Source organism: Doryrhamphus excisus, chromosome 14 (genome assembly GCF_030265055.1).
Source record: "Doryrhamphus excisus isolate RoL2022-K1 chromosome 14, RoL_Dexc_1.0, whole genome shotgun sequence".
NCBI classification, from domain to species: Eukaryota; Metazoa; Chordata; class Actinopteri; order Syngnathiformes; family Syngnathidae; genus Doryrhamphus; species Doryrhamphus excisus.
The window spans coordinates 532,043-557,341 of record NC_080479.1 but is presented as its reverse complement, the minus strand read 5'-3'; the positions used below and the strand labels follow the sequence as shown (position 1 = coordinate 557,341).

At 37.7% G+C, this 25,299-nt stretch overlaps 2 protein-coding genes across 6 annotated transcripts in view; both read left to right on the top strand.

Moving 5' to 3' along the window:
- The window catches only part of LOC131101536 (sestrin-2-like), a 19,889-nt gene extending 8,472 nt beyond the window's left edge, over positions 1-11,417 (top strand). For 2 of the 3 annotated variants that reach the window (XM_058046786.1, XM_058046787.1), the window contains exons 9-11: positions 184-290; positions 370-514; positions 2,893-3,051. In XM_058046786.1, the coding sequence (XP_057902769.1) occupies positions 184-290; positions 370-514; positions 2,893-2,979 (339 nt within the window). In that variant the 3' untranslated portion in view covers positions 2,980-3,051. Of the gene's footprint in view, positions 1-183; positions 291-369; positions 515-2,892; positions 3,052-3,648; positions 3,811-8,402; positions 8,447-11,313 lie in introns of those variants that run through there. The other variant, XR_009119225.1, reaches the window with a different exon arrangement.
- Positions 11,344-25,299, top strand: LOC131101538 (proto-oncogene tyrosine-protein kinase Yrk-like). Of its 3 annotated transcripts, none has more exons than XM_058046789.1 (11): positions 11,344-11,587; positions 11,735-11,837; positions 14,340-14,438; positions 14,551-14,654; positions 15,264-15,413; positions 16,193-16,348; positions 18,455-18,634; positions 20,774-20,850; positions 21,948-22,101; positions 22,321-22,452; positions 24,541-25,299. In XM_058046789.1, the coding sequence occupies exons 1-11, from the start codon at positions 11,344-11,346 to the stop codon at positions 24,747-24,749; spliced, it is 1,608 nt and encodes a 535-aa protein (XP_057902772.1). In that variant the 3' UTR covers positions 24,750-25,299. The 3 variants fall into 3 exon arrangements, with proteins under 3 accessions (XP_057902772.1, XP_057902771.1, XP_057902773.1); XM_058046788.1 differs by lacking the exon at positions 16,193-16,348 and adding an exon at positions 15,675-15,839; XM_058046790.1 differs by lacking the exon at positions 16,193-16,348.

Genomic DNA, 25,299 nt, shown 5'->3' with positions numbered 1-25,299 from the left:
GTCTAGGGGAAGGATACAAAAGCTAGCCGAGAGAGGTTCCACTCTGAGGAACATAGCGTTGAAATGGAAGACCAGCTCCAAAGACCTCCAACATGATCTTGGTGCAGATGGTGTCACCGTGCATCCTTCAGCTATATATGTTGGAATCCCACTCCTGGTAATGAAGGTGTGGATGTTTTACAGGTGGTGAGCAACCTGACCTACCACAGGATGGCCATGCACGAGGGCGTGGACACTCACACTCTGAGGAAGGCCCTGTGGAACTACATCCACTGCCTCTACGGCATACGGTCAGCCAGGCTCCGCCCCTTTACGCACCTCCTGCCGCCGCCACCGTTTACCCAACCCCCGGTCCTGTATCGCTCTCAGATACGACGACTACGACTACGGCAGCGTGAACGTGTTGCTGGAGCGCTCCTTGAAGATGTTTGTCAAGACCATGGCCTGCTACCCCGAGCAAATCACCGCACGCGTCTACCATGCCTTCTGGAGACACTTCCGACACTCCGAGAAGGTACGCACACGCTTCCTCACGCTTCCTCACGCTTCCTCACGCTTCCTCACGCTTCCTCACGCTTCCTCACGCTTCCTCACGCTTCCTCACGCATCCTCACGCATCCTCGGCTAGATGTTGTTCATTAGCGTCAAGAAGAAGGTCAAAATACGTAAGAGAAGAAGTTTAGAGAAACATTCCATTTAGCACTTTTTTCTCATTTGTTTACTATATTTTTTATTCAAGAAAAAATATATCATTTACAAATAAAAAATGAAATACATTTATGAAAAAAATGAATTTAAGAGAATAAAGTAGTAAATGTATGAGAAAAATGTTGTAAATTCATTCGATTAAAATAATTTAAATTATTTTTATTTAATTAAAAATTATTTTTATTTAAATAATAAAATAATTTATTAATTTTTTAAATAAATTAATTTTTTATTAATTTAAAATATATATATATATATATATATATAAATAAATAAAAAATAAATTCATAGGAATAAATTCATAAATTTATGAGAAAAAAAAACGTACAAAAAAAGTTGTAATATTATCTTTGCCAAAGGTCACATACAAGTCCCCCCCCGTTGATTGTGACCACAAAGTATTCAAATAATCTGACATTTCAAGAAGTTTCGTGTCGTAAATTTATGAGAAAAAATATGAATGAAATAAAATGTTGTAAATGTAATATCTTTCTGAGAAAAAGATGACAGAAATGTATAAAAAACAGTTGTCATTTTATGAGAATAAATTCAAAATATTAAGAGAAAAAAGTCACGATTTGATGCCAATAAACTTGTTGCAAGGAAAAATGACATCATTTTAGCAAGATAAAGTAAAAAAAAATAATTAAGTTTTGATATGAGAAACACCGCAAAATAAAGTTACAATTTTTGGAAAATTATTCAGGGAGAAACTTCAAAATAAAGTAATAATAATAAATATGTACAAGAAGTAGTAGTTGGAAAATGGGGAAAAATATGAAATAAAAGCTGTAATTTTAAGAAAACTGAATCTAAATATTAAGAGAAAAGTCATAACATAATATTTTGAGGACAAAATATAGTTGAAATACAAAAGAGACTTTGAAAATTTTTTTGCAATATTGTGTGACACAAATGAAATAAAAGAAAGTTGTCATTTTGGGGAAAAAAGCAGCATTATTATTGGAATAAAGTATAAAAATGTGCAGAAAATTGGGAAAAAAACAGCTGTCATTTTATGAGAATAAATTCAAAATATTAAGAGAAAAAAGTCACAATTTCACGCCAATAAACTTGTAAAAATGACATCATTTTAGTAGGATAAAGTTGACATCTAAACCAAAAAAATGTATGTTTTTTGTTGAAAAATTAAGTTTTGATATGAGAAACCTGGCAAAATAAAGTTTAAATTTTTGGAAAATTAGTCAGGGAGAAAACAAAACAAAATAAAGTAAAAATAATAAATATGTACAAGAAGTAGTAGTTGGAAAATGGGGAAAAATATGAAATAAAAGCTGTAATTTGAAGAAAACTGAATCTAAACATTAAGAGAAAAGTCATAACATAATATTTTGAGGACAAAATATAGTTGAAATATAAAAGAGATTTTGTGACACAAATGAAATAAAAGAAAGTTGTCATTTTGGGACAATCAGGTTGGGGAAAAAGCAGCATTATTATTGGAATAAAGTATAAAAATGTGCAGAAAATTGGGGAAAAAACAGCTGTCATTTTATGAGAATAAATTCCAAATATTAAGAGAAAAAAGTCACAATTTGACGCCAATAAACTTGTAATGTTATAAGGAAAAATTACATCATTTTAGCAAGTTTTGCTATGAGAAACACGGCAAAATAAAGTTAAAATATTTGGAAAATTAGTCGGGGAGAAACTTTGAAATAAAGTAATAATAATAAATATGTACAAGAAGTACTAGTTGGAAAATGGGGAAAAATATGAAACAAAAGCTGTAATATTATTGTAAATATTAAGAGAAAATAACAATAGAATAACAATAGAATTATAGAATAACATTGTTATTATGAGTAGCATAGAGTTGAAATATGAAAGAAAAATACTTTAAAAAAAAGTTGTAATATTATGGGACACAAACAAAACAAAATAAAGTTGTAAAATGAGTCATTTTTGTAGCATGGACTTGAAAACTGCTTTAATTTTACGAGAATCAGGTCAAAATATGAAGAGAAAAGTCATAACCTCGATGATGAATAAAAGTGTCATTTTCGTAGCATAAAGTTGAAATATATTTTTATTTCCATAACACAAAGAAACCCCGTTTAGATGTCGTCATATCACGAGAAAGAACATCTCAACAGAGTAGCTCCAGTGGTCGTGACCTCCAGTACGTATGCGGTGATGATGTCATGTGCGTCTGTACATCAGGTCCACGCCAGCCTCATCGTGATGGAGGCTCGCATGCAGGCGGCGCTGCTGTACACCCTGCGAGCCATCACCCACTACATGAGATGACGGGACGGGATCGAACGTCGCGGATGCTGAGCCAGCGGTGTTGCCGTTGTAACCACGGCACCCCCTCCCTTTAGAGAATAACCTTTCCCCGCATATGCAGTCAATGCTCGTGTTTGCATATCCTTTTTTGTTCCAGTGTTAAAAAAAAAATTGCCAGCGCCAGTGTCCTTCTATTTAAAATGTGTTACTTATTTTGCACTGAAAGTCCACGTGAGGATGTGAAGGCTCGGCATATCAACCGGCCTCCATTAGGGGGGAATGTTGCTATTTTAGCCCATCGTACGACTACTCACTCGGCCGTCAGCGTCCTCCGCACACTGACGGCTGAGACTGAAAGAGATTGAAAAGGAAAAGCTTGTATTTTTCTATACAATAAAGAAAAACTTTACAAAATGGCGAAAAAAAAAAGTGGTCTGGTGGGTGATTTTTTAGATGCAATGCGCTAATACGCCGCTAGATGTCGACAAATACAAGCGTAGCGCGTTGACTGTCTTGACTGTTACCGCCGCCGGGTATGAAACTTTTTCTCACTTCATAGAAACAGTCCGTGCACGTAGTGACGTCACCACCCGACCGGACTTAATCTTTACTGTTACGCAAAAGTGGAATGCGGTGGCGCCATCTCTCCTTATTACCTCCCATTTTTTCCCCTCCCCTCTGCTTCTTTAGCGCGCGCGTCTGTCTTCCTTCCTCAGGGGTGGGCCAAGTGTACTTCCGGTCCAGGAGCGCGCTCACGCCGAAAAGTTGCGCAGCTGACTGAGCAAGTGGCAGCCGGCTTCCCTCACCCCCCCCAGGAGCCGTGACACCTCACACACAAGACGGCCTCCACTGGTGAGTTCCCATTCTTGTTCTTGTCATTCCAAACACTTGTTTTGGGATTTAATGTGTGTGTGTGTGTGTGTGTGTGTGTGTGTGTGTGTAGCTAAGTGATTTCCCAGAAAGATTCCCAGATCAGGAATCTCTTGCATAAGACTGTTGTGGGTCTGGGACTAATTGTGTTCTTTCTGCCGCGTTGTGTTGTTGTGTGTTGTTGTGCTCCTCAAATGACTTAGAAGGTCCCAGATGCCCCCCCCCCCGTACTTCACTGGGACGTAGTGCGTGGGGGGGGGGCGTGTTGAGTCACTTGAGCCGTGAAGTTGGGAGCCAACTCCGAAACTTTATTGAAGGAGCGGAGTCGAAGGGTCAAAGTAGAAGTAGAATCCACGGATTCATCTGGGACCCCCCCCCCCCCCCCCCCACACACACACACACACAGGAAGCTGCATGAGGAAAAGGTTTGGCCGTGTGCATCCTTCTCCGCATTGCCGACCCGTTTAGACCCGCATCCGAGCCGCAATCGGACCCGGTCTTATGTGTCACGTCGGGCCTTCCCGGGCTTCCATCCATACATCCATCATAGCTCTCTTAAAAGGAGGAAAACCGACTCCCATCACTTCCTGTTTCTTGATGAGGTCACTTCCTGTCTTGAGCCTGTGGGTGCTAGTTAGGCAGGAAGGAAGGAAGGAGGCGGGGTCAGCTGTTTTTTTTCGGTGGCTTCACGGGCCGACGTTCTCGATCGCCAGAACCTCCATCGAGGTTGATCAGATGTCAGGTGGATGCCGCACACCTGCGTCTCACACACACACACACACACACACACACACTAGTAGTGCTGTGTGTGTGTGTGTGTGTGGTTACCATAGCAACAGGCTATCAGCATTCCAGTGCTGAACACAGACAGGAATGTCTTCAAATCAGGAGGATATGACGACATCGTGGGGAAACAGGACTTTTCCTTTTCCTTCGCTACCCCCCCCCCCCCCCCACCATTCCACCCCCCCCCCCCCCCCATACCTGTGTGTGTGTGTGTGTGAGACAGCCCGCTTCCCATTGTCCTATCATCCTGAACACTCGCACCCGGCATCCTGTCGGGGCTTCCTGTCAATGTGAGAACGAGTGAGGCTAAAACAGAAAAGTAAAAGGAGAGAAAAGAGGAAGAGGAGGAGAAGAAGAAGAGAGGATCTCGCTGGTGTGAAAGTACACAACACCGCACATCTGATGTGTGTGTGTGTGTATATATGTGTGTGGTAGAATTCCCCACCGGGAGAAGCTTATCTCCGTGCAGGAAAAGGGTGTGTCGCTCAGATGTTTGCTGACACGATGGAAGCTACCATTGGAGCTTTTAGTAGTAATTTGTGTTGATGAGCACCAAACGTGCCACACGGAGCGCCACAATGTCGGTTTTTATTGTGCTCTACTTCTTTTTACACTTGCATGACAGGTCATTTGACATTTGGGTGACAGTTTGACCCTGGAACAGACGACTATTGATGAATGAGGGTGTTGTATAGTGAGTTGTGTTGCTTTCATGGTAGCTTGTGTGGCTTCTAGAACAAATAGAATGTGTGTATGTGGGGGGGGGGGATTTTTTTTTTACAGAAGTTTCATCACCCAGGCAAACAAAAAAAAAAGAGGCGGGGGGTGGGGGGGGGCAAGGGTGTTGGATGTGGCACTGCAGCTGTTTTGTATCATGTGTGTATTGTGTGTGTGTGTGTGTGTGTGGACGCCGCTGTCCCGTTTTCAGGAAAGGGGGCGGGGATTGGCTGGCATCAGCGGGGTGGACAGGAAGCTCTAGCAGTGCTAACTTCCTGTCGGCCCCCTGATGGTCCACCTGATAGCGGAGGAGTGTGTGTTGTGGCCACGTTTCTTCCTCCGTGAGGGCACATCCACCGCCATCTTTGTTATTGTGCAGGGCTGCCATCTATTTGTGGTGGTGGCAAACGAGGGAATGGAGGGGGGGGGGGGTCAAAGGTTCATGACTCATTAGCAATAAAAAACAATTTGTAACGTGGCAGCAAAACAGATGTCTAGCCTTATAACGTCCAAATCCCCTCCACGGGCATTCATATTCATATTTTTTCTCATAAATTTATGACATGAAACATCTTTAAATGTGAGATTATTTGAATACTTTGTGGTAACAACCAACAGGAGGGGGGGGGACTTGTATGTGACCTTTGGCCTTGGGCAAAGATAATATTACAACTTTTTTCGTACGTCTTTTTTTCCTCGTAAATTTATGAATTTATTCCTATGAATTTATTTTTGTAAATTTACATTTTTTTAAAAAATCTCATAAATTAGCATTTTAATCTAATGAATTTACAACATTTTTCTCATACATTTACTACTTTATTCTCTTAAATTATTTTTTTCATAAATGTATTTCATTTTTTATTTGTAAATGATTTTTTTTATATTAAAAATATAGTTAACGAATGTGAAAAAAGTGCTAAATATAATGGAATAATGATGTAAATTTACTAGAAAAATGTTGTACATTTTATACATTTCTGTCATCTTTTTCTCAGAAATATATTACCTTTACAACATTTTATTTCATTCATATTTTTTCTCATAAATTTACGACTCAAAATTTCTTGAAATGTGAGATTATTTGAATATTTTGTGGTAACAACCAACAGGAGGGGGGGGGCACTTGTATGTGACCTTTGGCCTTGGGCAAAAATAATATTACAACTTTTTTTTGTACGTCTTTTTTTTCTCATAAATTTATGAATTTATTCCTATGAATTTATTTTTGTAAATTTACATGTTTTTTAAATCTCACAAATTAGCATTTTAATCTAATGAATTTACAACATTTTTCTCAAACATTTACTACTTTATTCTCTTAAATTATTTTTTTTCATAAATGTATTTCATTTTTTATTTGTAAATGATTTATTTTAAAATTAAAAATATAGTTAACGAATGTGAAAAAAGTGCTAAATGTAATGGAATAATGATGTAAATTTACTAGAAAAATGTTGCACATTTTATACATTTCTGTCATCTTTTTCTCAGAAATATATTATATTTACAACATTTTATTTCATTCATATTTTTTCTCATAAATTTACGACACAAAACTTCTTGAAATGTGAGATTATTTGAATATTTTGTGGTAACAACCAACAGGAGGGGGGGGGGGGCGACTTGTATGTGACCTTTGGCCTTGGGCAAAGATAATATTACAACTTTTTTCGTACGTCTTTTTTTCCTCGTAAATTTATGAATTTATTCCTATGAATTTATTTTTGTAAATTTACATTTTTTTTTAAAAATCTCATAAATTAGCATTTTAATCTAATGAATTTACAACATTTTTCTCATACATTTACTACTTTATTCTCTGAAATTAATTTTTTTCATAAATGTATTTCATTTTTTATTTGTAAATGATTTGTTTTTAAATTAAAAATATAGTTAACGAATGTGAAAAAAGTGCTAAATGTAATGGAATAATGATGTAAATTTACTAGAAAAATGTTGTACATTTTATACATTTCTGTATTTTTCTCAGAAATATATTACATTTACAACATTTTATTTAATTCATATTTTTTCTCATAAATTTACGACACAAAATTTCTTGAAATGTGAGATTATTTGAATATTTTGTGGTAATAACCAACAGGAGGGGGCACTTGTATGTGACCTTTGGCCTTGGGCAAAAATAATATTACAACTTTTTTTTGTACGTCTTTTTTTTCTCATAAATTTATGAATTTATTCCTATGAATTTATTTTTTATTTTTATAATTTACATTTTTTTTAAATCTCATAAATTAGCATTTTAATCTAATGAATTTACATTTTTTTTCTCATACATTTACTACTTTATTCTCTTAAATTCATTTTTTTCATAAATGTATTTCATTTTTTATTTGTACATTTTTAATTTTTCTTGAATAAAAAACAAATTTGAAAAAAGTGCTAAATGTAATGAAATAATGTTGTAAATTTACTAGAAAAATGATGCACATTTCATACAATTCCGTCATCTTTTTCTCAGAAATATATTACATTTACAACATTTTTTTTATTCATATTTTTTCTCATAAATTTATGTTTTTTTTCTGTAAATTGCCAAATTTTTTTCTATAAAAAATGTACAACTTTGGTGAATTTCCAGCCTTCATTTCCAGACATTTACAAACAAATGTTCTTAAATTGCCTTGAATGGAAGCACAATAAATGAATGCCTGTTCCTGGATGGGTGGATGGCTTGCATGATGTGCAGGTGTACCTAATGAAGAGCATCATTCCCAGAATAGCACCCCCACCGCAAAACAACCCCCCCCCCAAAAAAAAGAAAACAGTTGAACACACATTGAAGTTGAGCTGCACGCTGACTTTTAACGTGTGTCAGTTTGCAATGATGACACACGGCTGTTTGTTTCAACACACACACACACACACACACACACACACACACACACACACACAGAGGTATTGACCAGAGAGGATGACACACTCGTCCTTCTCGAAACTGCGAAGCCAAAAGAGGAAGTGGCAAACCTCGCACGTCTCTTTCTGATCTCCTCACGCTTCTTCCTCTTTCTCTTCCCCTCCCCTCCCCTCCCCTCCCCTGCCTGCAGTGGCGATGGTGATTGACAGGTGATCTGACAGAGGAAGACATCAGGTGAGAGCAACTTTCTTCCCGATCCGCCGTTGATTTTGGTGTCGCTGGTGCGGCCGGTGTGTTCCTCTTGTGGTGTAGACAACTTCTCTAAACCGGCAGGACTTCCTGAGGCGGATCAACGTCATGTCGATACGACTGATGCTGGCGTCCGCTGGACACTTTATTAGGGACGCCTGAGATCTTTCTAATGCAGTCCGACCTCTGAAGTTGATTCGGAAAACTTTCAACCCACAGAAAGTCATGGAAATACAAAATGATCAGTTCCAGGGTCAAACTGTGGCCATTTTCACTGTTTAATGCGGGAAGTTCTATGACATCCCCCCAAGTCGGATTCCGCTGATGAAGAACGTTGAGATTAGCTTAGCGTCTCAAAAAGAATAATATATTTCTTCTTACACATTTTTTTCTATAATTATTCCTGTAATATTTTTACTTTATTCACATCATTTTCCATAATTTATTGGTAAAATGTTATTTTTCCTCGTATACATTTTTGTAAAATTATGACTATTTCCTTGTGATATTTTGACAAAAATTTTTGACCTCGTTTTCTCAAAAATCACAACTTTGTTGTTTTTCATAATACTACAAATTTTTAAAAAATATTGTCTTTTGGTTAGTATTTCAAGTTTATGCTCTAAAATATAATTCTTCATCATAAACATTACAGATTATTCCTGTAAATTTTTTATTCGCATAATTTTCCATAATTTATTGGTAAAATGTTATTTTTCCTCGCATACATTTTTGTAAAATTATGACTATTTCCTTGTGATATTTTGACTAAATTTTTTGACCTCGTTTTCTCAAAAATCACAACATTGTTGTTTTTCGTAATACTAAAAATTTTGAAAAAATATTGTCTTTTGGTTAGTATTTCAAGTTTATGCTCTAAAATATAATTCTTCATCATAAACATTAAAGATTATTCCTGTAAATTTTTTATTCACATAATTTTCCATAATTTATTGGTAAAATGTTATTTTTCCTCGTATACATTTTTGTAAAATTATGACTATTTCCTTGTGATATTTTGACAAAAAAATTTTTTTGACCTTGTTTTCTCAAAAATCACAACATTGTTGTTTTTCATAATACTACAAATTTTTAAAAAATATAGTATTTTGGTTAGTATTTCAAGTTTATGCTCTAAAATATAATTCTTCATCATAAACATTAAAGATTATTCCTGTAAATTTTTTATTCACATAATTTTCCATAATTTATTGGTAAAATGTTATTTTTCCTCGTATACATTTTTGTAAAATTATGACTATTTCCTTGTGATATTTTGACTAAATTATTTTGACCTTGTTTTCTCAAAAATCACAACATTGTTGTTTTTCGTAATACTACAAATTTTGAAAAAATATTGTCTTTTGGTTAGTATTTCAAGTTTATGCTCTAAAATATAATTCTTCATCATAAACATTAAAGATTATTCCTGTAGAATTTTTATTCACATAATTTTCCGTAATTTATTGGTAAAATGTTATTTTTCCTCGTATACATTTTTGTAAAATTATGACTATTTCCTTGTGATATTTTGACTAAATTTTTTTGACCCCGTTTTCTCAAAAATCACATTGTTGTTTTTCGTAATACTACAAATTTTGAAAAAATATTGTCTTTTGGTTAGTATTTCAAGTTTATGCTCTAAAATATAATTCTTCATCATAAACATTAAAGATTATTCCTGTAAAATTTTTAATCACATAATTTTCCATAATTTATTGGTAAAATGTTATTTTTCCTCGTATACATTTTTGTAAAATTATGACTATTTCCTTGTGATATTTTGACTAAATTATTTTGACCTTGTTTTCTCAAAAATCACAACATTGTTGTTTTTCATAATACTACACCTTTTGAAAAAATATAGTATTTTGGTTAGTATTTCAAGTTTATGCTCTAAAATATAATTCTTCATCATAAACATTAAAGATTATTCCTGTAAAATTTTTATTCACATAATTTTCCATAATTTATTGGTAAAATGTTATTTTTCCTTGCATACATTTTTGTAAAATTATGACTTTCCTTGTGATATTTTGACTAAATTTTTTGACCTCGTTTTCTCAAAAATCACAACATTGTTGTTTTTCGTCATACTACAAATTTTGAAAAAATATAGTATTTTGGTTAGTATTTCAAGTTTATGCTCTAAAATATAATTCTTCATCATAAACATTAGAGATTATTCCTGTAAAATTTTTATTCACATAATTTTCCATAATTTATTGGTAAAATGTTATTTTTCCTCGTATACATTTTTGTAAAATTATGACTATTTCCTTGTGATATTTTGACAAAATTTTTTGACCTCGTTTTCTCAAAAATCACAACTTTGTTGTTTTTCATAATACTACAAATTTTTTTAAATATTGTCTTTTGGTTAGTATTTCAAGTTTATGCTCTAAAATATAATTCTTTATCATAAACATTAAAGATTATTCCTGTAAAATTTTTATTCACATAATTTTCCATAATTTATTGGTAAAATGTTATTTTTCCTCGCATATATTTCTGTAAAATTATGACTATTTCCTTGTGATATTTTGACTAAATTTTTTGACCTTGTTTTCTCAAAAATCACAACTTTGTTGTTTTTCATAATACTACAAATTTTGAAAAAATATTGTCTTTTGGTTAGTATTTCAAGTTTATGCTCTAAAATATAATTCTTCATCATAAACATTACAGATTATTCCTGTAAATTTTTTATTTACATAATTTTCCATAATTTATTGGTAAAATGTTATTTTTCCTCGTATACATTTTTGTAAAATTATGACTTAATATGAATATTAAGTCATATATATTAATATGAATTATGTTTTTTCTAACCCTCCTTGCCTTCACGTCAGCAGACGCCGTCCGTCTCCCGGCTGCTTATTATGGGGTGTGCTTGCTGTAAGCAGAAGAAGTCCGCCAAGTTGGAAGCCGCCACGTTAGCCATCGCCGGCGGCAACGCCTCCGAGCTGTCCCCTGGCGACGTGGACGGCGGCTCGTCGACGGGCTTGGTGCAGGGCCGCTACTGTCCCGACCCCACGCAGGCCATCCCCGACTTCAACAAGGGCTTCTCGTCCAGCGCCATCTTCCCCAACTCCAACACGCAGCAGTGGGCTGGCGGCATCACAAGTAGGCTCCACCTCCCGCCGAGGCAAAGCATGCTAGCTTGGATTTAGCGCATATCACACGCGAGTGTCACTTTCCCACTTACCGCTTTTCCAAACTGTGAGTTCACTCAAAATATGACAACTCCTTCCTCCTCCGCATGCTGGCCAGGCGCCGGCGTCACGCTCTTCATCGCCCTCTACGACTACGATGCTCGCACCGATGATGACCTCACCTTCCAGAAAGGGGAGAAGTTCCAGATCATCAACAACACGTGAGCGCTGATGTCATGATGTCATCATCATAACAATCAGTCAATGACAACACAACTCAACAAAACACGCACTTTGCAATCATCAACATCTGAGAAGTAAAAAGTTCCAGGACGTCCAATGATTAATATTAATAATAATAATAAATAAATAATAATAAACAGTGAAAACTCATCGTATTTTTGCGAATGATGTCGCCGAGCGGCACCATGTTACTATTAAACAAAAGAGGGCCGACCGAAAAATGTTAAAAAGCCATTTAAAAAGCTTTGGGACTCCAGCAAACCACAGCGAGAGCCATTATTCACAGATTTTTTGAAAACATGAAACAGTACTGAACCTTTCCTGGAGTGTCCGGCCCACCAAAATAACCCCTAAGAGCGCAGCCACAACTCATCCAAGAGGTCACAAAAGACCCCACAGCAGCATCCAAAGAAGTGCAGGTCTCACTTGCCTCACTCTACCTCTAAATGTAGTTAGAATGTTGTATTGTGGTAGTTTCAGAAATCCAAATACAGCCGAATAGGTGCAGATTCTGGAAGAACTAGAAAGCTTTCTGTGCTGGTTATTGTGTGTAGCTGCTCTATAGGAGTCCATAACTCAATACAAAGGGCCAAAAATGAGCAAAAATAGGTCCCCTTTAAGGCCAGTGTTTATGACTCCACCATAAGAAAGACACTGGGCAAAAACGGCCTGCATGGCAGAGTTCCAAGACCAAAACCACGTCTCGATTTTGCCAGAAAACATCTTGATGATCCCTGAGACCGTATTTCAGAAAAAAGACGATATCAACAGTAAAATACGGTGGTGGTAGTGCGATGGTCTGGGGCTGTTTTGCTGCTTCAGGACCAGGAAGAAATTGGAAAAATGGAAAAATTCTGCTGATTCTACTGCAGTTGTTGCTGCTAACAAGTTTAGGGGACACATTAGCCATGTAGCATTGCGATTTTTTTTCCTCCCTTCATCATAAAAAATTTAATTTAAAAATGCATTTTGTGTTGAGTTGTGTTGTCATTGACTAATATTTACATTTGTTTGATGTAAAATACTAAAAAAATACCAAATACTTTTAGGATTATGTGCTTGAAACTACAGCAAATAACCATATGGTACTTTTGTGTAGTTATTTACATGTTATAGTATTTCACCATCTACACTATATCAGTCTGATCAATTAGTAGTAATTTATGTTTAAATATCTACACGGCGTTACAAGCATGTCATTTAATATTGAAAAAAAGGCTATTTTGATTATTGGATGTTTGTTTTTATTTTTATTAAATTTTTTAAAATTATTTTTTAAATTAAATTTATTAGTAATTTATGTTTAAATATCTACACGGCGTTACAAGCATGTCATTTAATATTGAAAAAAGGCTATTTTGATTATTGTATGTTTGTTTTTATTTTTATTAAATTTTTTAAAATTATTTTTTAAATTAAATGTATTAGTAATTTATGTTTAAATATCTACACGGCGTTACAAGCATGTCATTTAATATTGAAAAAAGGCTGTTTTGATTATTGGATGTTTGTTTTTATTTTAATTAAATTTTTTTAAATTATTTTTTAAATCAAATTTATTAGTAATTTATGTTTAAATATCTACACGGCGTTACAAGCATGTCATTTAATATTGAAAAAAGGCTATTTTGATTATTGTATGTTTGTTTTTATTTTAATTAAATTTTTTTAAATTATTTTTTAAATTAAATTTATTAGTAATTTATGTTTAAATATCTACACGGCGTTACAAGCATGTCATTTAATATTGAAAAAAGGCTATTTTGATTATTGGATGTTTGTTTTTATTTTAATTAAATTTTTTAAAATTATTTTTTAAATTAAATTTATTAGTAATTTATGTTTAAATATCTACACGGCGTTACAAGCATGTCATTTAATATTGAAAAAAAGGCTATTTTGATTATTGGATGTTTGTTTTTATTTTAATTAAATTTTTTAAAATTATTTTTAAAATTAAATTTATTAGTAATTTATGTGTAAATATCTACACGGCGTTACAAGCATGTCATTTAATATTGAAAAAAGGCTATTTTGATTATTGTATGTTTGTTTTTATTTTAATTTAATTTTTTAAAATTATTTTTTAAATTAAATTTATTAGTAATTTATGTTTAAATATCTACACGGCGTTACAAGCATGTCATTTAATATTGAAAAAAGGCTATTTTGATTATTGGATGTTTGTTTTTATTTTAATTAAATTTTTTTAAATTATTTTTTGAATTAAATTTATTTAAAAAAATTTAAAAATATAACAAACTTTTTTTTAAATGTCCTTTGAATTTACTGTATTTGTCTTCGGCCAAGGAAATCTCACGTTGTTGACATATGTCATCAAAGCCATTAATCATTGCTTGTAATGCCAGTTTATGCCTGAAGGGGCGATATTGAGTCATTTTGGTCATCAATGTAAAATCAATGAGGGATTGGTTGGCACTAAAAAATATATGCTGTGTTTTTTTTGTTTGTTTTTAAAGAGAGGGCGACTGGTGGGAGGCTCGCTCTTTAGATACTGGGAACGCTGGTTACATCCCATCCAACTACGTAGCTCCTGTTGACTCCATACAGGCTGAAGAGTGAGTACACACACACACACATACACACACACACACGTATGTGCGGTACGTGGCTACCACTTACATGTTTGGTCCGCCCCGTCTGACCTGAGCTGCGTTCCCATGGTGACAGGTGGTATTTTGGAAAGATGGGGAGGAAGGATGCAGAGAGACAGCTTCTGGGCCACGGAAACCAGAGGGGAACTTTCCTCATACGAGAGAGCGAGACCACCAAAGGTTGACTGACCACACACACACACACACACACACACTCCGCTGCTTTAAAATTCACAACGCAGATGAAAAAGCGTTTTTATTGTCGTGAATTCACTTTCACTTCCATTTTCATGTTTTTCTCATTTTACAAGGAACACTGAATTCATCACACAGCAACTACACGCTCAAAAGGGTATCTAAGAAATGTACAAGATAAGTTCAAATAGCTTAAAAAATAGATAATTAATAGATTTTAAACTGGTGTTGGTACTTGTATAGTTCTTGGCTAACTTTTGAGTGTCAAGTTGCTGTGTGATGAGTTTAGTGTGAATCATTTTGAGGTTAATTTAAAGGCCTACCTGGTCCTCACGGACATCAGAGTATCTGATACACAGGAAATTGAACACATTAACTTTGACTTGACTTTGTAATGAACTTTATTTAATGTAATTTAAATGTTAAGTTTTAGAAATAATTTGACAATTTTTATTAAAGAAAATTTGTAAAAATGCTAAATTTTTCTTCATTTTCGAATGTGCTATTTGAAGTGTTTGACTACAGCCCGAATGTTCCTTCATATTCTTCATACCCGACTGACACAGGTGTACCTAATGTTGTGTCCCGCCACAGGAGCTTACTCGCTGTCCATCCGGGACTGGGACGACAACAAGGGCGACCACGTGAAGCACTATAAGATCCGCAAACTGGACAACGGGGGCTACTACATCACCACCCGCTCCCAGTTTGACACGGTGCAGCAACTGGTGGAGCACTACACAGGTAGCACCGGCTTTCTCCTTCTTTGACTCCTCTGGTCTCCACATTGTGGACTTTGGTCCACAATATGCTGTACTGGGAATGTTATATCTCCCCCTGGTGGATGGTGTTTGTATTACAAGCACAAGGCTCGGAGTGTGTTCGTTTACACGTTTCCTTGAATGTATCACCTGCTTTTATTTCCTGTTTTTATTTTTTTTATCCCCCCTTGCCTATGTGTGTTTTTTCCGCCCCCCTCCTGCACCCCCCCTCTCTCTCGCTCAGAGAGAGCCGCGGGGCTGTGCTGCCGCTTGATTGGCAGCTGCAAGCGGGGCATGCCGAAGCTGGCCGACTTATCGGTGAAGACCAAGGACATGTGGGAGATTCCTCGCGAATCCCTGCAGCTGATTAAGAAACTGGGCAACGGCCAGTTTGGAGAAGTCTGGATGGGTAGGACTTATGGGGGGGTTGATGTAGTGGGGGGGGGGGGCGAGGGGGTCCTTGAGGGTCACAGTGTGGGTGCAAACCTGGGTAATAAGGTACGGTCTGGGAGTGATATACATTATATGGACATATGTATTGGGACACCCCTCCCCATGTAGGGTGTGTCCCGGTACTTTTGTCAGGTGTACAGATTGGACCCCCCCCTCTCCCCCGCCGTTTTTTTGTTGTTGCATGTGCATGTACCATCATCTCACCCCACCTCTTTCTGACCCCCTCACCCGTCTGCCCGCCCTCCTACGTGTCATCCGTCTTTCCACCCCCACCCCGCCCACCCCCACCCCCATCCATCCCGCCATCAGACACTAACGACGGGCTGTGTTACTACCTGACCAAGCCCTGCTGCAACACCACCCCGCTCACATTGGGCCTGGGGCGGGACGCCTGGGAGGTGCCCCGGTCCATGCTGGCCCTGCAAAGGAAGCTGGGCCAGGGCTGCTTCGGGGACGTGTGGATGGGTGAGCCTGTTGCTAGGATACTTCCATTTGTAGTTTTTTTTTTTAAACAAAATCAGTCCTTCATCAATTAGATTCACTTAATTAATGACATTTTTTAATTTTTTTTAAATAAATATAATGCAAACGTGGTGATACTGTATATTAAAATGTATCAAAAAAATTCCAAAATTTTCATAATTTGGGTTCAATTAAAAAAAATACTCTAGTCATATTTATTTTATATAATAAATATATTATAAATATAACAAATATAACATTTAGAGCATTTGGAGAGGATTGGGTTAGTGTATTTCCCACTAAGTATTAAAAGATTTATTTTTTGGAATATAATAAATATAGTTAAAAATAAATTATTCTACATTTGTGTTTTATTCATTTTATACAATATGATATAAAATATATAACGTAAGCTATATCAGCTGTGTTTTGTGTTTTGTTGTTCTGTATTTGTATAATTTTAGTGTTGTAATTTTTAAAAAAGTAACAAATAATCTGATCCAAATCATAAGACCAGTTGATAAATACTAGAATATGTATTTAGCACATTAATGAGGTTTTAAGTAGAGATAAAATATGGAAAAAAAAGAGAAGAGGAGTGACCAAAAAAAATTTGGAAAAATAAATAAACTTGAACAAAAGTTCAAGAAAAAGCCAAAATCTGCTCCAAATTGTCATTTTCTGTCAGGCATTGACACGGTCATGCCCTCCTGATGGCTAAAGCTTTAAGAAGCTTGGGATGGCGGAGCTGCCGATGGGCTGTCCGTCAAGACACGGGGGCGGTCCTGGACCCGAATGAAGACCCTTACTGGGGCCGACTGCAGCACAATAACCATCAGACTCCATCTGCAGGAAAAAAAGGCTTTCAAAGGAATTCAAAGACCTGGTCTCCTTCAACGCCACGTTTAGACTTTGGAAGGGGGCATCAAACACGGGACATTGAAAGGTGGAAAAAATGTAACCTTGGCGGTCCAGATGGCTTTCAATGTTACTGACACAACAAGGAGATCCTACCTGAGATGTTTTCTACCTGGAATAGTGGAGGGTGGTCCATCATGATCTGTGGTGCTTTTTCCTTCAGTGGAACATGGAGTTTCAGATGGTGCAGGGTCGTCAAACGGCGGTCGCTTGCGGCAGGTATCCCTCATAACCGATGGTCCTGGGTTCTTCTGGGTTCTTTACCAGGACAACGCCGCATTTCATGATGCTGGCTTGACCAAGAACTTATTTTGGACCATCCCTCATGTTCTTCTGATTGACATCCCATGGAGAACATTTGTGGATGGATGGCTTTTTTATAAAAATGTCCATCGGTTCCAGACAGTTGACGCCCTTGCTGAAGCCATCTCCACCAACGTTCCCAATTGCCTCCTGGAAACATCTACGTACATCAAGCCATTTTTGAAGTGGTTAACAAGAACGGTGGAGCTCCTCATTACTGAGTCCTACTGAGACACTTTTGTCTTCTGCTTTGGGGGCTTTTTTGTCATTTTTGGAGCGACGGTCTTCAACTTTTGATCAGCAGATAAACGGCATATTTCACGTTTTCAGTAAATGACTTTTTGCCCCCCCCCCTTCTTCTTTTTTGCATATTGTAGCTCTACTTAAAAGCTCATTAGGATCCAAATGTGCAAAAGGTAGATTCTAGCGATCTTAAGATGTGGATCAGGTCGTTCTATAGCGTATCCATCATTAGCGAATCGTAAGCCAGACTTGTCGTACTGGAATTATTATTTAAAAAAAAAAAAAAAAATGAACATAAGATGTGTGAAAAAGTGAAAAATGAAGTTGTTGTGTGTGACTTTGTGTGTCTGGTTTGTCCCCCCCCCCCAAGCCGGCCCAGTAGCTCAGGTGCTGCAGATGAGTAGAGCAGTAGGTGTTGGTTTCATGTCATGCATGCTTTCCACACATCACCGCCATGTTTTTTTTTGTGCATGCTCCACCGTAGCCGCGCTTACATACATTGGCTCATCTCATGTTTGTATGCATGGAACACATCCTGCTTTAAAGGCTGCAGGCATGTACTGTGTACTACCTATAGGTGCAGTATTGTGTGTATTATGTGTATTATGTGTTCATGTGTGCTAATATCCGTTGTCTACGTGGAAGGCATGTGGAACGGCACCACCAAGGTTGCGGTGAAGACGCTGAAGCCCGGAACCATGTCCCCCGAGGCCTTCCTGGAGGAGGCTCAGATCATGAAGAGACTCCGCCATGACAAGCTGGTGCAGCTCTACGCCGTCGTGTCCGAGGAGCCCATCTACATCATCACGGAGTTCATGAGCCAAGGTACCGCCCCCCCCTCCCCCACACTCTCAGAAGAAAGTTGGTTTGCGTTGGCTGTGTTTTCTATTTGCCATTTTTATATGCCATCATTGACATATGTATTATGAATATATATTCATGTATGAATTACTACTGTTACTTTCTGGCGGTATATAGTATTTTACACGTAACAGTCCATTTTTACACCTATATTTTTACACATATTTTACATGTAAAAGTGTCATGCAATCTGCTATATGTGAACTTTGAAATCATTTATTTGATGTAAAGTGTATTAGAAATTAAATGTATTATTATTATTGTTATTATTATTATTTTTATTAGAATTACTATTGTTATTATTATTAGTTATAGTAATGCTATTATCATTATATTATATAATATAATATAATTATTATTTATATTATTATATAATATATTATTGTATATTAATAATAATAACAATAATGTTGTTTATTATTATTTTTAATAATATTATTATTATTACTATTATTATATTAATATTATTAACAACAATATTAACATGGGCCACTGGAGCTAGGGTCTGGGTGAGACTGGGCCACATCAGGTTTTCAAAACAAAAAACAAAAAAAAACCCCATTTATTAAAAACAGAAAAATATACAAACTTTTTCAGTGCTTTGATTTTGATTTTCTACAATAAAAGCTCTGATAAAACATTCCACTGTTCTCAAATATCTTATTTTTTTATTTTTCTACACAAAATAAGATGAAAAATAAATAAACAAATCAAGAATAAAGAAAATCAATCAATCAGTAATAAATAAATATAATAATAATAATAAAAGGGCAAATAATAAAAACTTAAGAAAGCACATATAGTTGGTGGGTAGGCAAATGATTTTTTTCATATTAAAATGAACAAAGCATTATTAGAGCCCTGTAGACATGACAAAACACGACTATAGTCACATTTATACTCTTTTTATTTACAACATATTGCGCAACTGCAGGGTCTTGAGACACATGCTAACTCTCAAACTAGAGAGCTAGCGACCTAAACGGTAGCCTCCAAGTTATTTCCTTTAAACTTGAATAGCCAAAAACTTACCACTTCCACACGGATAGGGAGGATAACTATTAACAGTTATTTAACCTTTAACATGAACATGAATCAAACGTCATAATTTTTTCTGGGTACATGATACCATACAGCATCCATATCAAACTAACATTAAACTTTCATATCAAGGCGGGGGCCTCAAACTAGTGTCCTGCGGGCCACATTTGGCCCGCTGGCCGCATGTTTGAGACCCCTGATCTAGATAAGACCACCCAAAAGTTCAAATTAAATTCCCTATGTATAAGCTACATTTCTCTTGAACTTTGAACCCTACATGTTTGGCCCCCACAGCGGTGCGGCTAACTTATGGCTAACTTCAACATTGTGACATCTTTTTTTTTTTTTTAAACTTCAGAACTACTGCTAATCGTTTAAATGCTGTGCCACTCAAAACGGTCTGACTCACGGTGTCATCTTACAACAAACACCAAAACTCATCACACAGCAACTTAACACGCAAAAGGTAAATGTACATAACATGTACCGATACTAGTTTAAAATGAAAACAACTTTAAAAGTTGCCCCATAATGCATTGCATATGAGCAAAGTATTCGTTGGTGGTTTGCGGGGGCGCTGCAATGATGTCAGCCTCCCTCTGGGCTCCTGTGGCTCCCCCTGTTGGACAGAGATAGCATTGCACCACCATTCATCCATCCATTTTCTATGCCGATTGTGCTCCAATGATAAAAACATTTTCATTTTCAACGTGTACATGTTTGTATAGTTCTTATAGCTATACCTTTTCAGTGTTAAGTTGCTGTGTGATAACTTTAGTGTTCTTTGTGACTTGAGACCTTGCATCGGACTGTTATATTGAACAACGGTTTCGCGGGCAGCCCAGTCTGCCGTTGTTTAAGAGACGGATTGTCAAACGCTTGCTAGCTTGTAATACCTGGTGCATGTCTCCGCAATCCATTCATCTTAGGATTTATGGCTGATTCTTATCCATGCAGGAGGCTGCTAAAGATTCAACACCAAACCATAAACAGGGTGACAGGGTGAGATATTGAATCCAGGGAATTCCAAGAATCAGGAATTGTCTTTTTTTTCTTTCTCAGGAAGTTTGCTGGACTTCCTTAAAGACGGGGAGGGCCAGAACCTGAAGCTGCCCCAGCTTGTGGACATGGCGGCACAGGTGACTAAAGCATGGCTCATGATAAGCACCTTCCTGTCAAGGGGGGGTGGCGGGGGGCGGCACCAAAAGGTCTACATTCCGCCTACTGGATTTTTAGCATTTTTTAAAGGGGGCCGATTATGCTAATTTTGGACCATTTGTATTGAGTTGGAGTGGTTAGCGCGCAGACCTCACAGCTAGGAGGACCAGTGTTCGATTCCACCCTCGGCCATCTCTGTTTTTCTCCTCGGGTTTTCTCCGGGTACTCCGGTTTCCTCCCACATTCCAAAAACATGCTAGGTTAATTAGCCACTCCAAATTGTCCATAGGTATGAATGTGAGTGTGAATGGTTGTTTGTCTATATGTGCCCTGTGATTGGCTGGCCACCAGTCCAGGGTGTACCCCGCCTCTCGCCCCAAGACAGCTGGGATAGGCTCCAGCACCCCCCGCGACCCTCGTGAGGAAAAAGCGGTAGAAAATGAATGAATGAATGTATTGAGTTGGAGTGGTTAGCGCGCAGACCTCACAGCTAGGAGGACCAGGGTTCGATTCCACCCTCGGCCATCTCTGTGTGGGGTTTGCATGTTCTCCCCGTGCATGCGTGGGTTTTCTCCGGGTACTCCGGTTTCCTCCCACATTCCAAAAACATGCTAGGTTAATTAGCCACTCCAAATTGTCCATAGGTATGAATGTGAGTGTGAATGGTTGTTTGTCTATATGTGCCCTGTGATTGGCTGGCCACCAGTCCAGGGTGTACCCCGCCTCTCGCCCCAAGACAGCTGGGATAGGCTCCAGCACCCCCGCGACCCTTGTGAGGAAAAAGCGGTAGAAAATGAATGAATGAATGAATAAATGTATTGAGTTGTGGACTCCTATAGAGCAGCCACACACAATAACCCAGCTTTCTAGATCTTCCAGAATCTGCACCAGAATCCAACATTCTAACTAAGCATATTAATATAAGACATATAGAATAAATACTTTTATTCTTTTTGGATCATTTTTATTTTTTCTTATTAAAATGAATCAAGTGTACTTCCAAAATAAAAGAACTCCAAATGTCCCGAAGCCGTCACATTTAGAAGACTTTAAAGGACGCAAGTTTGTGCGTGTGCAGATCGCTGCCGGCATGGCGTACATCGAGAGGATGAATTACATCCACCGTGACCTGCGGGCGGCCAACATCCTCGTCGGAGACAATCTGGTGTGTAAGATCGCCGACTTTGGCCTGGCGCGGCTCATTGAGGACAACGAGTACACGGCCAGACAAGGTAACAGGATGTGATATTAAGTCGGCGTGCGTGTGCACGTGTACGTGTGTGTGTGTGAGCGGTCCAAGACACGGCGGCGTCGCGGCGGAAGCGCGTGATGATTAAGTGCGCCTCTGCCTTGCCTCCGTGCCTATGTACTATATATATTTGATATTTTTTACACACGAGCCATCCTAATTTACGGCATTATGTAACGTCCCCACGTTGCCATGGTTTCAGGGGCCAAGTTCCCCATCAAGTGGACGGCTCCGGAAGCGGCGCTGTACGGACGCTTCACCATCAAGTCGGACGTGTGGAGCTTCGGCATCCTGCTCACCGAGCTCATCACCAAGGGACGCGTGCCGTACCCAGGTACCCCCCCCACCCCCCCACTTCTCACGTTGTCAGTGCGCCTTGCAGGGCTTTAACTTTGAAGGAACACTCGCAGGACGCAGCGGGTCCCACGGGACCGTCATCTATTTTGGGGGGGAAGGGGGGGGACATAAGGACATTGCAGTAATCCCACTTCAAATCTTGTGGCTTCACTCTCTCGGTTTTTCAAAAATATATTAATTAATAATAATCAAATAATAATATTAATAAAAATTCAGTTTATTATCAGTCAAAAATATCCATATTTAAGACAATTTTCCATATTTTTTGGCCTCCATCAGGAGTGTCCAAAGCGTTTTCAGCATGGACCACATGGCGAAAAACGAAAGGAGGCAACTTTGATATTTTGTAAAGCAGCACATGTAGTTAGATATACAGTATATAATTATTATACTAAATATATATTTTTTTCCAATTATTTTTATGACACCATCATTTTCCAAATATTTCATTTTTTTAAAATTAAATAATCTTTGTTTCTAATAATGTGGCTTTATTCCATTCATATTCCACTTTATTCTCTTAATATTAAAAATATAAAATATAAAAAAATATTTAAAAATATTTTTTATATTTTTAAAAAAAATATTAAAAAATATTTTTTTTCCTTTAATGTTTGATTCCATTCACTATCAAAAGGATATAATTCTTGCAAATTTTTTTTTAATTTTATTTAATTTTTTGTCAGAATATTTTGACTTTATTCTCATAAACAGCAGGTTTTTTTCCTTTCCTGGTGTTACAACTTTTCAAAAAATACACATTTTCTTATATATACATATGTATCAAATATAAATATTTGAACTCAAATTCAACTAAAATGAAAAATGTTTCTGATAATATTACAACTTTATTCTGTTTTTATTCTCTTCTCTTTGATTTTCTTGTAATATTTTGACAAATATTTTCTCCTAAAAGTACAGCTGATTATTTTTCAATTTCTGCTGTTTTTTTAACGATCCAACTATTGAGTAACTTTCTTTTTTTAAGTTGTTTTCTCAGAGCATTGACGTTATTGCCATGATATTTTAACTTTTTTGCAACCTAATTTTTAAAAAATGACAACTTTACTCTAATATTTCAACATTGTGCTACTAAAATGACGTTATTTATCCTCAAACTGTTTGTGGTTAGGCTACGATCTATTATTAGTCCAAACATCCAAGCGACGTGTTGCGTTGTGGTCACTAGGTGGCAGTAACGAGACACGGAGACAGCTCACATGACCTTAACACTGCATGAGGTCATCCGTGACGTATCGCACAGGATACATTGAAAGAAAGTTATCCTCTTGTTCCGTGTGGAAGTGGTATGTTTTTGTGTTCTTCAGTTAAGAAAAACTGAACTTGCGGCTAACTGCCTAGCGCCCGTCTGAAGTCCCTGCAGCATAAAAGTTGCAATGAGATGTAAAGAATGAAAAATCGGAATGTAAAGGTGACTATAGGGGTGTTATTTCCCATCTTCAGAGCTTTATCAAAGTTAAAAACTTTATTTAGACGCAGGTTTTAACATTGAATCGTGTATCAGGGAAATCGCTATAAACGAGGCGTTATGAGACCGTGAGAAAGTTGAATAAGAAGAGCGGATGAATTTGATGACACTCGGGGGCGTTTCCACCCTGCAGAGTTCAACAAGCCAACCAAAATATTAGAAACGTGTCTCTCGGTGTGAGTGTTGCCGCAGGGGGCGTGAACTTTTTGGAAATGCATGAATGGTAATGTGGCAAGTTTTGAAAACGATGCCTTTTTAAATGAACACGATGAATAAATAAGTTGCTTGTCGGCATGCCGAATGTGCGCGGAAAAAAAAAAAAACGATCATGCGGCGTTACGAAACACGACAGAAGTTTTTTTTTTAGTAGAAAATGGGCTCATCACAAAGTCGCCGTCGACCCAAAGTAGGCGGCATTCATTAGCTCGGCAAAGGCTGCTCTGATTCAACGGTGCAGGTGTACCTAATGTTGTGCTCATCCTCGCCACCGGCGCTTTCTCTGTATGCGACACGCATCGCTTCACCATTTGCCCCCCCCCCCCTTTTTTTTCTTCATCGCCCCTCCATCCCTTGAAGGCATGAACAACCGCGAGGTGTTGGAGCAGGTGGAGAGAGGCTACCGGATGGCCTGCGCCCCGGGCTGCCCCGCCTCGCTCCATGAACTCATGCTGCAGTGCTGGAGGCGGGAGGCCGACGAAAGGCACACCTTCGAGTACCTGCAGTCCTTCTTGGAGGATTACTTCACCGCCACCGAGCCGCAGTACCAGCCGGGAGAGAACCTGTGACCACACACACAAGTACACACATACACACACAATCAACCTTCTATATTGTCGCCTTAATCGTTTCCTGTCGCCACCGCCTGCGTCTTTCGGGACAGATCAGCCCGGATGAAAAGCGCACTTGGACCTCTGCTGATCGGGGGCCCTGCAGTGATGTTGCTTTACTCTGTAACCATGACAACAAGGAACTGAAAGAAGATGTAGATGGTTTGGGAGGAGGGAGACGAGTTGGCACATTATCCTCTTCTTCCTCCGTCGCCATACGTGTTCCTCTCCCACCCTTTCCGTTCCGTCGTCCCCTTTTGTTCGCCGACCGGGACGCAACAGGTTGGGAGCGTCTTTCCAAACAGAAAGGTGAACGTCGTGATGCTCGTGCGTGCACGTGTGCCTCGGCGACATTTGCCGCATTCACCGGGATCTACGTCGACTTGAACGCATCTTTACCTTTGTCAGCTCGGCAAAGATCGACATCGGTGTCCAACGTCCTGTCAGGTGACGCCGTGTAGAAAGGAGCTGTCTTTTGGCCCCATTACACCCCCCCCCCCCCCCTCCC